This window comes from Salvelinus namaycush, chromosome 21 (genome assembly GCF_016432855.1).
Source record: "Salvelinus namaycush isolate Seneca chromosome 21, SaNama_1.0, whole genome shotgun sequence".
Taxonomy (NCBI): Eukaryota; Metazoa; Chordata; class Actinopteri; order Salmoniformes; family Salmonidae; genus Salvelinus; species Salvelinus namaycush.
In genome coordinates this window covers 50,393,855-50,409,748 of record NC_052327.1, presented here as the reverse complement: position 1 = coordinate 50,409,748, position 15,894 = coordinate 50,393,855, and the positions used below count along the sequence as shown (strand labels likewise).

At 41.2% G+C, this 15,894-nt stretch overlaps 2 protein-coding genes across 2 annotated transcripts; both read right to left on the bottom strand.

Moving 5' to 3' along the window:
• Positions 1 to 8,462: 8,462 nt before the first annotated feature.
• Positions 8,463 to 10,961, bottom strand: LOC120065783 (fibroblast growth factor 4B-like). Its single transcript, XM_039016836.1, has 3 exons — positions 10,661 to 10,961; positions 9,008 to 9,111; positions 8,463 to 8,639 (listed from the first exon to the last, which is right to left on the bottom strand). The coding sequence occupies exons 1-3, from the start codon at positions 10,959 to 10,961 to the stop codon at positions 8,463 to 8,465; spliced, it is 582 nt and encodes a 193-aa protein (XP_038872764.1).
• A 3,253-nt stretch (positions 10,962 to 14,214) lies between these two features.
• Positions 14,215 to 15,631, bottom strand: LOC120065788 (fibroblast growth factor 3-like). The gene is made up of 3 exons (XM_039016843.1): positions 15,355 to 15,631; positions 14,781 to 14,884; positions 14,215 to 14,547 (listed from the first exon to the last, which is right to left on the bottom strand). Exons 1-3 carry the CDS (start codon positions 15,629 to 15,631, stop codon positions 14,215 to 14,217), a joined length of 714 nt encoding a protein of 237 aa, XP_038872771.1.
• Positions 15,632 to 15,894: the final 263 nt, after the last annotated feature.

Sequence of the window (15,894 nt, the reverse complement as noted above, 5' to 3'; positions counted from 1 at the left end):
GTGAATTCCTAGCAAAGAAAAGGCTGGCCATTACGTGCTTAGAAATGATTACAGACAAACAGACCGGAGCATGTGGCATCTTACTGCAGCCCTGACTGTATATCATGCGATTTCACTCTTAAATGAGCGCTCTTTCATGTCTGGCCATGAGTAATTCCCCTTTGATGTTTAATGTTCTGTTTGCATTGAGAATTGCTTCTTGCGAACGGGACAGTAAACTCGCTTAGTACTTGCCTGGATTCAATACTACAACATTTTACTTTGACATTCACTCACAAAGAACACAGTCACACAAATATTTATATGTTCCCAAAGCAATTGTATCATATTTCAAACCCCATGAAAAAAAAGAATAATTAGCAGTTGTTAGCGAGTATGGCTATTGGCTGGGAGACCTGGGTTTGAAACCCGCTAGGGGTACTGCACTGTCATTATTCACTTCAATATTGTACTATAGCTAAGTATAATATGCAAGGTGGTCTGACTTTAGGGAAAGAAAGACTTCCATCTGCTCTGTGTTTTGTTTTAGCCCAAGGTGAAGTGACTAGATAAAAGGCCAGGGCCAGACTAAACAGCAGCACAGCCAAACACTAGCTGTGCCTGGAGTATCACACCAAAGCTCTGAGATCTAGAGAGTAAACCTTTAACACGAGTCAAATGAGATGCAGTGTGGATCGAGTACAGCTTTAATTCACAGTCTTGTGAATCTTCAATTAAATGTGGTCAAAAGGCAAGTGGATTTTGTGTTGAAGAAGAAATTACATAGGTGTATCTTACTGTCCCCAAAACACATGTTGAAAGGAAAGTTATGGGGGACTGTGTCCGGGAAAACCAGCCCCTGAAGTCATACTGGATTCACCAAAGCATTGCATTGTTTTACGCTCCCGTGTCTACAGACATTTCATACATGGTCCAGAAAGTCGCTGAACTATATGAGTCTTTAGTAGCAAATCTGACCTCCTACTAAACTACCATACCCACAAACCCCCTCTCTGTGGTGTACTCACGATCCTCCCACAGCTCTTCTCCTATTTGCTCAAGCCTGAAGGCCATAACAGAGAATAAGACATGAGCCCTGTCCTGGAGACTGCTTCCCGGCACTGAGCCTATCGCTGTCTCCCAAAAGCAGAGTCGGTGTGTTTGTTAAAGGAGGATAAAGAGGGGAATAAAAACCCCTGTCTATTTAATGGATTCAACAATCATGGATGCTGAGACATTAGACATTAATGGGACCATGAATAGTCAAAGGCTCCCCTGACAGTCAGTCACAGCAGCAGAGGTAGAGGAAGAATAAGTCAGTCACAGCAGTAGAGGTAGAGGAAGAATAAGTCAGTCACAGCAGCAGAGGTAGAGGAAGAATAAGTCAGTCACAGCAGCAGAGGTAGAGGAAGAATAAGTCAGTCACAGCAGTAGAGGTAGAGGAAGAATAAGTCAGTCACAGCAGTAGAGGTAGAGGAAGAATAAGTCAGTCACAGCAGCAGAGGTAGAGGAAGAATAAGTCAGTCACAGCAGTAGAGGCAGAGGAAGAATAAGTCAGTCACAGCAGTAGAGGCAGAGGAAGAATAAGTCAGTCACAGCAGTAGAGGCAGAGGAAGAATAAGTCAGTCACAGCAGTAGAGGCAGAGGAAGAATAAGTCAGTCACAGCAGTAGAGGCAGAGGAAGATTCATTCACTCACAGTAGTATAGGAAGATTAAGTGGGAGCTAAATTTTAAGACAAATGCTTAGTTTAACCTTTGCCCTACAATTTCCGTGCCCCGCCGTAAATCGAATTAACATAATAAAAAATCCCCATCAAAATCCGTCTGTTTAAGCTAGAGAGATATAACGTTTTTTTTGTTGCATGGGCTGCGTCTCAATCCACTGCGTCCGCCGATATCGGCTAGAGCAGTGTTTGTCAGACCATGAGACATCCCGAAAATAGGTCTTCTCACGAAAACGTCTGTAGCGTCCGAAACGGTTTGGCCTACACACTAATATAATAACCCCTCTGTGGAAAGCTGAGACTCTCACTAACACAATAGTCTTCCCTAGGACGACCACAAGCCTCTAAAGACTCATCTGAAGGTCCCTAGTACCAGTTTAAAAAATGAAAGAAAGTAAATAAAGATAGTTTCCTGATGTTTTTTATGTCTCTCATATACAGTGCATAGGACAGACACAAGTTACTTTTCATAGCAGGTTAGGAGAACTTATGTAGCAGGTTAGGAGAACTTATGTAACAGGTTAGGAGAACTTATGTAGCAGGTTAGGAGAACTTACGTAACAGGTTAGGAGAACTTATGTAGCAGGTTAGGAGAACTTACGTAGCAGGTTAGGAGAACTTACATAGCAGGATAGGAGAACTTATGTAGCAGGTTAGGAGAACTTACACAGCAGGTTAGGAGAACTTACGCAGCAGGTTAGGAGAACTTACGCAGCAGGTTAGGAGAACTTAAACAGCAGGTTAGGAGAACTTACGCAGCAGGTTAGGAGAACTTACGTAGCAGGTTAGAAGAACTTACGCAGCAGGTTAGGAGAACCTCTGCAGCAGGTTAGGAGAACTTACGCAGCAGGTTAGGAGAACTTACGCAGCAGGATAGAAGAACATATGTAGCAGGTTAGGAGTACTTACAGAGCAGGTTAGGATAACTTACATAGCAGGTACGTTAGGAGAACTTATGCAGCAGGTTAGGAGAACTTACGCAGCAGGTAGGTTAGGAGAACTTATGCAGCAGGTTAGGAGAACTTACGCAGCAGGTTAGGAGAACATATGTAGCAGGTTAGGAGTACTTACAGAGCAGGTTAGGATAACTTACATAGCAGGTACGTTAGGAGAACTTATGCAGCAGGTTAGGAGAACTTACGCAGCAGGTAGGTTAGGAGAACTTATGCAGCAGGTTAGGAGAACTTACGTAGCAGGTTAGGAGTACTTACAGAGCAGGTTAGGATAACTTACATAGCAGGTACGTTAGGAGAACTTATGCAGCAGGTTAGGAGAACTTAAGCAGGAGATAGGTTAGGAGAACATACTCAGCAGGTTAGGAGAACTTACTTAACAGGTTAGGAGAACTTACTTAGCAGGTTAGGAGAACTTACGTGGCAGGTTAGGAGAACCTACGTAGCAGGTTAGGAGAACTTACGTAGCAGGTTAGGAGAACTTACTTAGCAGGTTAGGAGAAGTTACGTAGCAGGTTAGGAGAACTTACGCAGCAGGTTAGGAGAACCTCTGCAGCAGGTTAGGAGAACTTACGTGGCAGGTTAGGAGAACTTACGTAGCAGGTTAGGAGAACTTCCGGAGCAGGTTAGGAGAATTTACGTAGCAGGTTAGGAGAACTTACGCAACAGGTTAGGAGAACTTACGTGGCAGGTTAGGAGAACTTATGTAGCAGGTTAGGAGAACATGCTCAGCAGGTTAGGACAACTTACAGATTAGGTTAGGAGAACTTACGCAGCAGGTTAGGAGAACTTATGTATTAAAATGGCATAGAAAGAGCAGCATACAATAAATACAAATGGATAGCATACGATCATAGACTCACTTAAGACCACACAAGCCTACAAACAACCACAACCACTGTGTTTGTGTGTGTGTGTGTGTGTGTGTGTGTGTGTGTGTGTGTGTGTGTGTGTGTGTGTGTGTGTGTGTGTGTGTGTGTGTGTGTGTGTGTGTGTGTGTGTGTGTGTGTGTGTTAGCACTGCAAAGTGCAAAGGAGAGTGGAACACATCACATGAAAATAGCTAGCAAAAAGCTATCATCTAGCCTGCCATTGCCTGGCTGGGATGTTTAACCCCCTTTCAATTACTATCAATCAATACACTTTCGGTTATCACACACATCGTTGTCGGTTTCCTGGATTGTCTGGAGTTTGCTGGGACCTTTGTACATCTGAAGGACATGAAATGACCATTGGGCATAAAGCAGACCCTTGAGGTGAGCTGTTCAATGTAGGAGTAGCACGCGAGCGATGCGCAAATATTGGTTTTGATGATGATAGTGCAATTAGTGCGGAAATGACACCGATTTTATAGGTCCTCTCAGCTGCAAGACAGATCTCGGCTGGGAGGGTATCAGCGTACTGTCATCTTTATGGGGGAAGCATTTGGAAGAGGAGGCCTAACATGTTAGTGTGGGGAGTGGACACATACAACACCTGTTTTTACCTAATAAGCCACTACCTTCTGTGATCTTATGATTCTAGCTACTAAAGTAGAAAAACTAATTCCCGGGTTGCTACTTTGCATCTTAGAGCCACCTTAGATTTAGCATGTCAGAAGACTAACTTACATGGGCTAAGCACTTTGTTAAAGTTCTGAATGTCTGTCTCTATAGTGAATGGCGGGTTAATCCAGGCAAGCAGAGCATGTATAGAGGCTGAGTGGAGCCAAACGAGGAGGCAGGACTGATGCTCTCCTGACACACAGTACATTCATTCATTGAAATCACACTCTCGGATTGGCTACTGCTTTGTCCTCCATTCACGCTGTCTCAGCCAGCTACAAGTAAAACAGTCTAGTCATGTTTATCCCTGTTAGCATGGCCAATTTTACTGATGAGATTTCCGCAGCGTTACCACTTTAGAGAAGTGTGAATGCAGCAGGCTTTTAGCGTGTTAATCTGCTCTCAACACAGTGATAAATACAAGTATGCAAATTACCCTTTCGTCTCAGTGATCTGGTTACCGCTCAGTAACCTAAGCAGCGTGGACTTGGATTTCTCTGTTGAAGTGTCATTGATAATTAGCCTGGAATTTCAGATTTAATCATGCCACGTTTCACCATTCTTTCACTGAAACAGATACGAAATGAGACTGAAATCAGTCTGGATTTAAAGTCTAACTTAAAGTGCTGCTGTTAAATCTTTTGCAGGTCTGTAAGTGAGTTTAAATTACAGGGGGGAGTAAGATAATACAATCCGTTATTCATCGCCATTATTAATCGTTTCGTTCACTTTCTGTCTTTTTTGAGAATGCATTCCAACACTGTCATTTTTGGGCAACCCCGATTATTTAGTGTGACACACCGAAGCGTCATAGTTTGAAGTCTGAGCTGTATCCTTATGAGTCATCTTTCACAAGAGCACACTGCGTAACATGTTCTTGTTATGGGAGCGTCTGATAGGCCTAGGTCCCCCAGGCTATCTATTGCCCCAATCAATAGGCCTACTTGAAAGAGCTTTCTGAATTCCACAAGTGCTGTGAATCATTGGTATGGACAAATTATCTGTGATATGTGTCTATTTTATATACAGTACCAGTCAAAAGTTTGGACACAGCTATTCATTCAAGAGTATTTCATTATTTTTTACAATGTTCTACATTGTAGAATAAGAGTGAAGACATCAAAACTATGAAATAACACACATATTTTATATTTGAGATTCTTCAAAGTAGCCACCCTTTGGCTTGATGACAACTTTGCACACTCTTGGCAATCTCTCAACCACCTTCACCTGGAATGCTTTCCAACAGTCTTGAAGGAGTTCCCACATATGCTGAGCACTTGTTGGCTGCTTTACCTTCACTCTGCAGTCCAACTCATCCCAAATCATCTCAATTGGGTTGAGGTCGGGTGATTGTGGAGGCCAGGTCATCTGATGCAGCACTCCATCAGTCTCCTTGGTCAAATAGCCCTTACACAGCCTGGAGGTGTGTTGGGTCATTGTCCTGTTGAAAAACAAATGATAGTCCCACTAAACGCAAACCAGATGGGATGGCTTATCGCTACAGAATGCTGTAGTAGCCATGCTGGTTAAGTGTGCCTTGAATTCTAAATAAATCACTGACAGTGTTACCAGGAAAGCACCCCCACAGCATAACACCTCCTCCTCCATGATTCACGGTGCGAAACACAAATTAATATCATCCGCACATCACAAAGACACGGCGGTTGGAACCAAAAATCTCAAATTTGGACTCATCAGACCAAAGGACAGATTTCCACTGTCCTTAGCCCAAGCACGTCTCTTCTTATTATTTATTGGTGTCCTTTAGTAGTGGTTTCTTTGCAGCAATTCAACCAGGAAGGCTTGATTCATGCAGTCTCCTCTGAACTGTTGATGTTGAGATGTGTCTGTTACTTGAACTCTGTGAAGCATTTATTTGGGCTGCAAACTGAGGTGCAGTTAACTCTAAAAAACGTATCCTCTGCAGCAGAGGTAACTCTGGGTCTTCCTTTCCTGTGGTGGTCCTCATGAGAGCCAGTTTCATCATAGTGCTTGATGGTTTTTGCAACTGCACTTGAAGATTCTTTCAAAGCAATGATGGACTGTCGTGTCTCTTTGCTTATTTGAGCTGTTCTTGCCATAATATGGACTTGGTCTTTTACCAAATAGGGTTATCTTCTGTATACCACCCCTACCTTGTCACAACACAACTGATTGGCTCAAATGCATTAAGAAGGAAAGAATTCCACAAATTAACTTTTAACATGGCACACTTGTTAATTGAAATGCATTCCAGGTGCCTACTTCATGAAGCTGGTTGAGAGAATGCCAAGAGTGTGCAAAGCTGTCATCAAGGCAAAGGGTGGCTACTTTGAAGAATCTTAAATATAAAATATATTTGGGTGTGTTTAACATGTTTTTGGTTACTACATGATTCCATATGTGTTATTTCATAGTGTTGATGTCTTCACTATTATTCCACAATGTATAAAATAGTAAAAATACTGAAAACCCCTTAAATGAGTAGGTGTGTCCAAACTTTTGACTGGTACTGTGTTTGTAAACTATCGAGAGAAGTTGGCATTATTCACAGACACAGCATTTGTTTTTAGGTTGACTTGAACTTGAGTATTAGCTTGATAGGGTGGTGCAGAGTTGGTTTCAGTCTCTACTTGTCAATGCACTGCTTTCTGGAACAATCCATAACTCAAAGTTGTTATGCTGTCGAACACAATTTATTTACTTTCCTAAAGTAATTTGATAATATGCACTGCACATACACCATAATGTTGAACAGGACCTGTATAAAACTACAGACATAATGTTGATACATACTGTATAGGCTACATGAAATGCATAACATAAGGGGACATAACATAATTTTGAACTGAACGCAGAATATCACAAGGGATAATATTAATGACCACAGTAAGAGACACATCTACTGCTCTATTCAATCCGTACCATGGAAGTTCAGCGTTAATAAAGTGTGATTGAAATTTAAAAGCAAATTCCCCGCGTTAACGGAGACTGCACTCACATTAAACATTGCATAGAGATGTAGAATCTTAATTAGACCACCCTTTCCTGCAATGCAAGACATTTTAAACTTTTAGCGTATTTGAGGTTTAAAAAGTCTTCTGAAGTTCCCTTACGAAAAATGCATCAACACCTACAAAAAAGTTCATTAATTATAATCAAAATAACAATTCACATTTCCTATTGCTGCAGGATTATTGTCCTGCTGTATCAAACTGGCTCAAATTAAGATCCTACATCAGTATGTTGGCTAAATCTGAAATTAACTTTATATTTCCATTGGGCAATTTGTCATGCTTCAGCGATCCAGACTGAATAGAGCCCTGTTTCAGTTCATGTACATTTTCTGCATCCGCCGTGCCAAACAAGAAATGACATTCTTCTTGGTTTCATTTGCACATAGCAGGCATTGAGTACAACAAGACATATATTTGAAATACAGGAAACCTTACAACGTGACAATGTCATTGATAACTTTATATATGTATATAAAGTTATAATAATCACTAATGTGGCAGTAGAGGAGGGTCCACTCATTTGTGTGTGCATTTGCTATTTATGAAAGAGTTTTTACCATACATGCATACAACAAAAATATAGTTAAACCTCGGACCAGGGTTAACAGATGTGCCATCTAAACTCCGATTCCCTCTCTCTGATTAGGTTCCTCTCTATTCAATCTCATCAGTGATATCCAGTGTCGGCTAAGTTGTAAAGCGTAGAAGCGTGGTTGCGTCATACTGTATGTCATGCTCAGAAAGACAAAACAACATAAATGACACTGAACAAACAACAACACAATCCCTCCTTGCTTCTCCATAATGAGGTAGTAAAACACTAAATCAATTAGGAATGAAAAAATAATGGGACCAGTACTGAGCTGAATGGTTTGGACCTGCCATCATCATCTTCCTTTTTGATGCCCGAGACACAAATCTGACAAACGTGGGTCTCCAATTCCTTTAAAAGCAGTACAAGTAGGATAACAATGCTTACTGCACAACCTTTGCTGCACAACAGTTCTTTAAAAAAGTGCTAAATCAATTTTACTCTTAAAAAAAAAGCATTCATCTTAAGACACTTATAGCAGCACACAAAACAAAACAATTGTCATTATTCATCCCCTCTTTCTACATTACTCCACTTTCCCAAAATATAAACATTCTCAGGAATCATAAATAAATAACTTAAATATCTCACTCTAGAAAAACATTTGAAAGTGCATTGTTTCCAGTCTCTCTCCTCTACCCTTGTTGAAGGTACAGTCTCATTGGAGTCATTCAGATCCTTGGTAAGAAGTGTGTCACTGTCATAGCTGGTGTAACTCGATTTCCTTTTTTGGTTTTGCCAGTCTTACTCAGTCCAATATACATCCCTGGGTGAGCTGCTGACTCATAAGCATTGTAGTTATTTGCCAAGAGATTCTCCTTGAACTTGCACTCATCATTGTAATGACCCTGGAGAAGGGATGAGAGAAGAGAGGTTAATATTTACCTTAAAATAATCCAATGTACAGTAGACTATAACGAAGCTCTGTTGGCCAAATGACCCCAATCACGCATGTCAATCTCAACACTTGGGATTTTTTTGACAATTCCATATTACCATGTAGGCTACTGTACATGTCATGGAGCCTAGGGAAAGGAAATGTCTACACCTTGTATTGAATGCATCTGTGGCCTAGTGTACTATGACGTTCATAAGCTACAGAACATGTACAGGCGTGCCAAGACATTGACTATCATTTTGCTGTGGAGATCTCTCATGAAGCAAAGTATGGTGTGACGCAGAAATACATCCCAGAAAACATGTCATGTCCACTTACAGATCCATACAGCTTCCCTTTGCTGTTCATGGCCAGAAACATACCACTTCGGACGCCAAAGAGCGTCACAACCCCTCTCTCCACAGGTGATATCTCAAGGAGACCTGAAATGAGACAAAGAATATCACTGCTATGTTTACACTGTACTTATCTACACCAAAACGAAGTTGTTTATAATCCATTGTGTTGTAAAAGTAGATGGAGAAGATAAGGACAACTGTAGTAGACAGGTCTGTTTAGGTCTCTGTTCAAACTGGTGCTGGAACATCCTGCAAGGAAATGATGCCTCCCTTGATACTAGGTGATGAATTGGAGCATCGAGTAGGCCCAGGCTAAATATGATATAGACTTCCTTTCAGTCAAGTACCCAGTAACAGGTTGGACTTTTGATTAAATTGCCTACATTGGGCTTGCACAATAAAACAAGATTAAAAAAATTAAATAAAAACTTTGTCTTGTCTCTCTGGCTCTATTTGAGGATTGTTTAAAAAATAATAATACTTATTCTCATAGACTCATTTGTGAGGAAAGAAGAGGAAAATAGTCCATATTTTCCAATGGGTCCTGACTTTATACACTACTGGATGATGACTAGTCTATTCTCCATAATACCCGGGCTCCCGAGTGATATAAGGCACTGCATCTCAGTGCAAGAGGTGTCACTGCAGTCCCTGGTTTGAATCCAGGCTGCATCACATCCAGCTGTGAATGGGAGTCCCATTGGCCAAGCGCCGTCCAGGTTTGGCTGGGGTAGGCCGTCATTGTAAATAAGAATTTGTTCTTAACTGACTTGCCTAGTTAAATAAAAATATATATAATGGAAAACAACTGACCTAATATCACACCAATATATTGATAGCCAACGGTTAAACGCTCCCCTCCTGTAATTCTCACAGAAACCCCTTTATGTTATTTTTTCAACACTTTCCCTGGATGCTACTAGTCTTGCTCAATTAAACATTTCATCTGTGTCATATCAACTTTTTAAGTCACTCCAAAGAAACGATTTTGAGGCATTTTGATCTAATATTTTGTGATTTAGAAAAAGTTATATATATATACTCTAATGTAGTTATAGTTATAAACTGTTAGTTCTAAACTGTTTTATATATACCAGTAGGGGAGCCTAAAGATAAATAATCCACTTGGTTAGAGAGATTTTTTAAATATAATTTTTTAAATAAAATAGTACATTTTAAAGTGAGTGTGTTTGGGGCGCCCCCCCCCTCCCCCCTCTATTCTCAGATCTGGTATCATCCCTGATTCCTTTTGACATCTCAGAAACATGTCCCGAAGCCTTTTTTTTTTTTTAAGACCTGCGAAAATTGTTCAAGGAGGCGCATTAATAATCAAAGCCTTGCAAAGAAGCCGAAATGAAAAATCACTCTTGGCTAAAACACACCGTTGCATCCTTCCACTGTAGTCACATGGGACAATAACACTAACATCCATGTGACGTCAATTCGCTAGTAGCCTAATCTAAACACAGTATTATGCTCAAGTTGGCATGGTGCCCATTCACACAACTCGATCCCATAATATGAAGTTCCAAAGTGGTGGCGCATGGCACAAACAGGTTGCAGACCAAGAGAGGGGCATCAAACAATTTGCGCAAAGATGATGGGTTCAATAAAAGCATGAAAATGAACTTACTGTATCTGTTTTCGTTATGTATTCCAGTTATCTTTCCGTCTGGTAAAACTTGAATATGAAACCCAATGCCGACATTGCAGTATAGACGCCGAAGTCTTTTGATGCCTGTAAGATAGTCACCGTCTCGGTTGATTTCTCTTTTTTCCCATGGGTTTCGAGCCAGTGAGCGAGAGTAGAGCGTTTCCCAGTGGCGCTCTGGAGTGTCGGTCTGCCTACCCGCGAACGGGGCAGTGCGCACTGAGGTACACACTAGTCCCCACACCAGCAGCGGTACTGGTATCCAGGACGCGTGGACAGACATCCCTGTGCGGTCGGTCAGTGCTGTCTCACGTGTTTGAAGAGGTTTTACAATTCCCCAAATCCCCTTTCCCCTGTCCGTGGTGCTCACGGGTTGACAAAAACAAGTTGTGGAGACTGTGGGACTCAGTGAGCCTCACTAGTCTATCCAGTGAAAAAGTTAACTTATTTCTGAGTCTGCATTAAGTCTTTTCTGTAGGCTACTTCAATGGCTCCGCTGTTTGTTTTGTATTACTCTATTCCGAGTTGCTTTGTGTTGGAGTTGTGTGTTGTCAGTCGTGTTGCAGGACATGGCCATGTATCTCCTCTCCTGGCGATACTTATATGTGCTCCGAAATTACATCACACGCCACCTACTGTACCAAAATGTTGCTCTCAACTCTTAGAGTCGGAGTAACCTTCGACGCAAAGTCATTAGAAAACCACCTCCCTTTCTTGTGCACTTTGATATCGGAGTGGCGGTGGGCAAGCAATTCAATGCGTTTGGTTGATGTATTGACTTTAATGTTAGTGTGAGCTGACACATGTAACCTATATAAAAACGTTTTGCCCAGCCTGTATATAGTGTCTTTATCTTGCTCTTCCCAGGCTTCTCAATGTGTGTCCAGGCGACAGGATGAATTACGCATGTGATCGTTGTCTAAAACTTCCTCCGATATCGTCTGAAATAAAACAAATGTATTGCAGGATGCAGAATAGGAAGCTGAAAAGCCAGCAGACTGTTGCACAGTAGACAGTGCTATAAATGAAACCATAACAGGAAAACAACAGCACTTTAGTGGAATTTCCTACTTTTAAAATAATGGAAATAAGAGACAGGCGGACAGAAAACTATTATTTAAATAGAACAATATCAACAATAAGGTTATATTTGTATTATTTTGATGCAAGACAAATACTTTAGCATCATAAAAAGGTTGGTGACATTATCAACCCAAGCCTCCTGCCATGGGGATGAGGGATGTACAGTAATCTGATACAGTAATCTTCTGTTCATCTGATCAGCTAAACACAATGTAAAACACCCAGACTGTACCAAGCGACTACGCACAAGGTTCCAATGCTTTACGCACAGGATGTTGGAGATGTCCATTATTAGACTCAACTTCTGGTCCATGGTGGCCAGTGATGCGCAAAACACCCATGCAATATCAATGCACGTCCATAAAAGTTAAATAAAAGTTCATATCAAAGCTTTGCTCGAGGTTTGAACCCTATGTGTGACCGTCCACACCTTGGAAAGCCTATTGCCACTTTGCCAGTGTAATACACAACCGGAATGACATAGATGTGTCAATTGGGGCGTGAGGCGCAGCGACTTTTGCACCTGTTCACAAACATGATTTCATTATTTCAAGCTGGCGAATTACTGGTGGAAAAATTGCGGCTAATTGTTGTTAAATTATGCATAAAACAAAGACTGAGGGCCATGTAAGAAGCTATATTAAATCCACAGGAGGTTGGTGGCACCTTCATTGGGGAGGACAGGCTCATTTTAATGGCTAGAGTGGAATGAGTGGAATTGTATCAAATACATCAAACTCAGGGGTTCCATGTGTTGGTGCCATTCCATTATCTCCTTTCCAGCCATTATTATGAGCCGTCCTCCCCTCAGCAGCCTCCACTGATCAATCTATATTTACTTTTGATATAACGTGGTCCTGAGTTTAAGTCAAAACGGTCCATTACTTTGGCAAAAGTCTCAAATATACTTAACTTTATTTGATGTTTAAAATGTGTTTTTGGTATTAAACTTCAAACAATATTGCTTAGGAATCGGTTCAGAGTAAATGTTTAACCGCAAACTCATGTCCCAAGAAAGATATTAGCCTTTAGTCTGATATTTAGATAGCCTACTTATTTTATTTGATACTTGAAAAAAAGTCTGAAAATCTTCAGGTTTAGGTAATTAATTACTTTGCAAGAATCAAACTTCAACACAGTCTTTTAGATTGTTATTTTTATTAGATCGGTTGTTTGTTGATATTTACCCATATCGTATCACGCAAGAGATAAAATATGAATAATAATTTCAGGCTTCTGAATTCTAGCCTATACATACGCGTTTCCAGCTGCTCTCCATGGTACTGCATTTTAGCCACGTGGTTTTGCGTTATAGTCCGATCGATGCTGGACGGGGTGCCGCATCCAGGATGTCTTTGTTTAACTTTTCACAGGCTGTGAAACAATGTATGTTAAAGCCACAGTCCGTCACTTGTTTCAGTAATTTCAAATAATAAAATACATTGATTTTGTAAGAAAGTGATTTATGACTACCTTACTGAGATTAGTAGGCCCTACAACTGTCTTCCTTATCAATACTCCAATAACGAATGAGCTGTGCTCCTTTCGTTATGTTTCTGTTGTCATTGGGAAATTGGTCAACTAATAATAGCTTAAAATATTTATTTTAAAGAGTACAGTTACTCTCTTGGAATGTAATTTAATGCGAACAGAACGTCTGAAGAGAAGTGGTTTTACTTGCTGCCGCTAGGGTGCAGTGTCTACTAATGAACAGAACGTCTGAAGAGAAGTGGTTTTACTTGCTGCCGCTAGGGTGCAGTGTCTACTAATGAACAGAACCGATGCTACCCCTTGAAAATAGAACCCAAAGGCTGCGTTTACACAGGCAGCCCGATAATTCCTCAAAACTCTAGACTATTAGCCTAATTCTTAAATAAAAATCTAGACTGCCATGATTAATGAAACTTGAGTTATATAGACCAGTAGAAAGACAATGCAAAAGCAATTTTGAATGAAAATGTGTTTATGATATAAAAAGCAAATAAATAAACACCACAATGGTAATATACATACTATTTATCATTTGCAAACACTTTTACCCAAAGTAACGTACATCAGGATGGGACCCACAATCCTGGCCTGGCATGCATCAAGCTCTACCAACTGAGTCACAGAGGACAATATACCATTGATTGTACAAGTGCTTTTTTGTACATTATATTATTGTGTAAATCCACATGCATCCTTCCAGACATCTTCCTATGAAATGGTCATCAAGAAAAATACAGGACATTAACTGCATGTACTTCCGATAATGTGAGTTAACAATAAGAGTACAAAGATACATTATATTCAAGACACGGATCACTTTATTCACAGGACAGTATCATTATGCCGGTTTAAATTAGAGCAGGGGGAGCTTGTATCTCTCAGTCACCAGTCATGCTCTTCCCACAGTCCACGTGTCTGACAAGTGAGACTTGTCATCAAGCTCCCTGGAGATGGACACATCTCTATCTCCTCTGCCCTGTTTCCCCTGTGAGTCTGAGGGCAGTCTGCCTGTACCCCAGACTACTGTTGATCAACAGGTGAACCATGTCATGGTCCTCGTTGCCCAGGACCCTAGGCAGGAAGAGGGAGGCCTTCTCTGTCTTTCGGGTCTTCAGGCCCCGCCTCGGCTGGCCCTTTCCATTGATTGACACATACCACAGCCTCCCAGCGCTCACCCTTCGCCTACTTCCTGTTGAGGTGGAGTGTGGAGTTGTCCGGTAGCGGCGGGAGGCGTAGGTGTTGTAGCCTAACTCATGGATCCGCTCCATGAACTCACACTCCTGGGTGAAGGCAGCCTGAGAACAAAATGACTTCAGTTGAAACCAAATAAAGATTTTTCAAATGTAACACTGTGCACAATGGAAATGAGGCTGTATATGAATGGTAGTCAATTATCCAATTATTAGAGAGAGAGAGAGAGAGAGAGAGAGAGAGAGAGAGAGAGAGAGAGAGAGAGAGAGAGAGAGAGAGAGAGAGAGAAGAACAGAGGGAGGACAAAGAAAGATCTCAGAGATCATGTCTCATTTACAGATGCATGTAGTCGTCCTTTTTGGTTCATGGCCAGATATCTCCCGGAGAACAGTCCTTTAATCATCACCAGTCCCACATCCACTGCTGTGATCTCCAATATACCTAAATTGGAAAACAATTTAGTCAATTAAAAAAAAAAGTTAATTCATTGTCATTTCATGGAATGACAAGTGATACTTATGTCAGTGTAATAACAATGTTATCATAACGTAGATACGACTACAGTTGTGTTGGATGCAGCAACAATGTTGTATGGATTTTAGTTAGACTTCAGTAACACTTTACATCATCAGGTAGTCTTCTGGTCACTCCAATGTAGACTACCAAATTACCAATGCATAGTGGCTAGTAGGAACGACCCCCGTAATAATGCACGCGACTTGTAAGAAGTAAAACAGAGCTCTGTTTTAACTGAAAAATCATGAATGTCTACTTGAAAACTATTTCCAATCATGTATACCGTGGGACTATTCTTGTTGGGCGTTACCCTCTATAGTGGCTGAACGTAAACTTCAATATATGCATAGCATATAACAAGGCAGAAATAAGAGCGCAAATTATACTGTACTCACTGAAAGGGTTATGCTCCTCCAGGGTCCCATCTATTTTCCCATTGGGATGTATTTGTAAGTGATATTTTGTGGCACAGTACAGCTTTCTGTGTCTCGGTGCTCCCCCAAGGTGCTCATACACTCCTCCGCGCCCCACAGCATCCCTGCGCTGCCTCAGGCCACAGCTCTGCCCACCGACACTCTGCGGAGTAGATGTCCTTACCACCGAAGAAGAACGAGGCTTTTGGTGACTGGGGTGTAATACATTCACCAATAGCAAGACCAGAATTATAACCATTGTGGCATGGCCGAAAATAGTATATTAGTCCTTTTCCATGAGTGACAAATAAGGACTCAATAGTTTCCATCGAATTCTTAGGAAGTCCATTAGTCCAGTCCGATAAAATGGATCCACTTTAGATACATTCGTTTTGCCAACAGTAACTCGCTTTCAGTCAACCTGATTTTGAAATCGTCATGGAAACGAGACGAGCACACGGTGAAGATGTCCAAGTTGCGCGCAAAATAAAAGCCCTCATTCATTCGTTAGCCCTATTGCGG

Coding starts and splice junctions, on each gene's coding strand:
- LOC120065783 (XM_039016836.1), bottom strand. CDS start 10,961: ATGTCTGTCCACGCGTCCTGGATACCAGTACCGCTGCTGGTGTGGGGA. Junction 9,112..10,660: donor ACATAACGAAAACAGATACA/GTAAGTTCATTT, acceptor GTCTCATTTCAG/GTCTCCTTGAGATATCACCT. Junction 8,640..9,007: donor AAGGGAAGCTGTATGGATCT/GTAAGTGGACAT, acceptor TCCCTTCTCCAG/GGTCATTACAATGATGAGTG.
- LOC120065788 (XM_039016843.1), bottom strand. CDS start 15,631: ATGGTTATAATTCTGGTCTTGCTATTGGTGAATGTATTACACCCCAGT. Junction 14,885..15,354: donor GGAGGAGCATAACCCTTTCA/GTGAGTACAGTA, acceptor TTTCCAATTTAG/GTATATTGGAGATCACAGCA. Junction 14,548..14,780: donor AAGGACGACTACATGCATCT/GTAAATGAGACA, acceptor TTTTGTTCTCAG/GCTGCCTTCACCCAGGAGTG.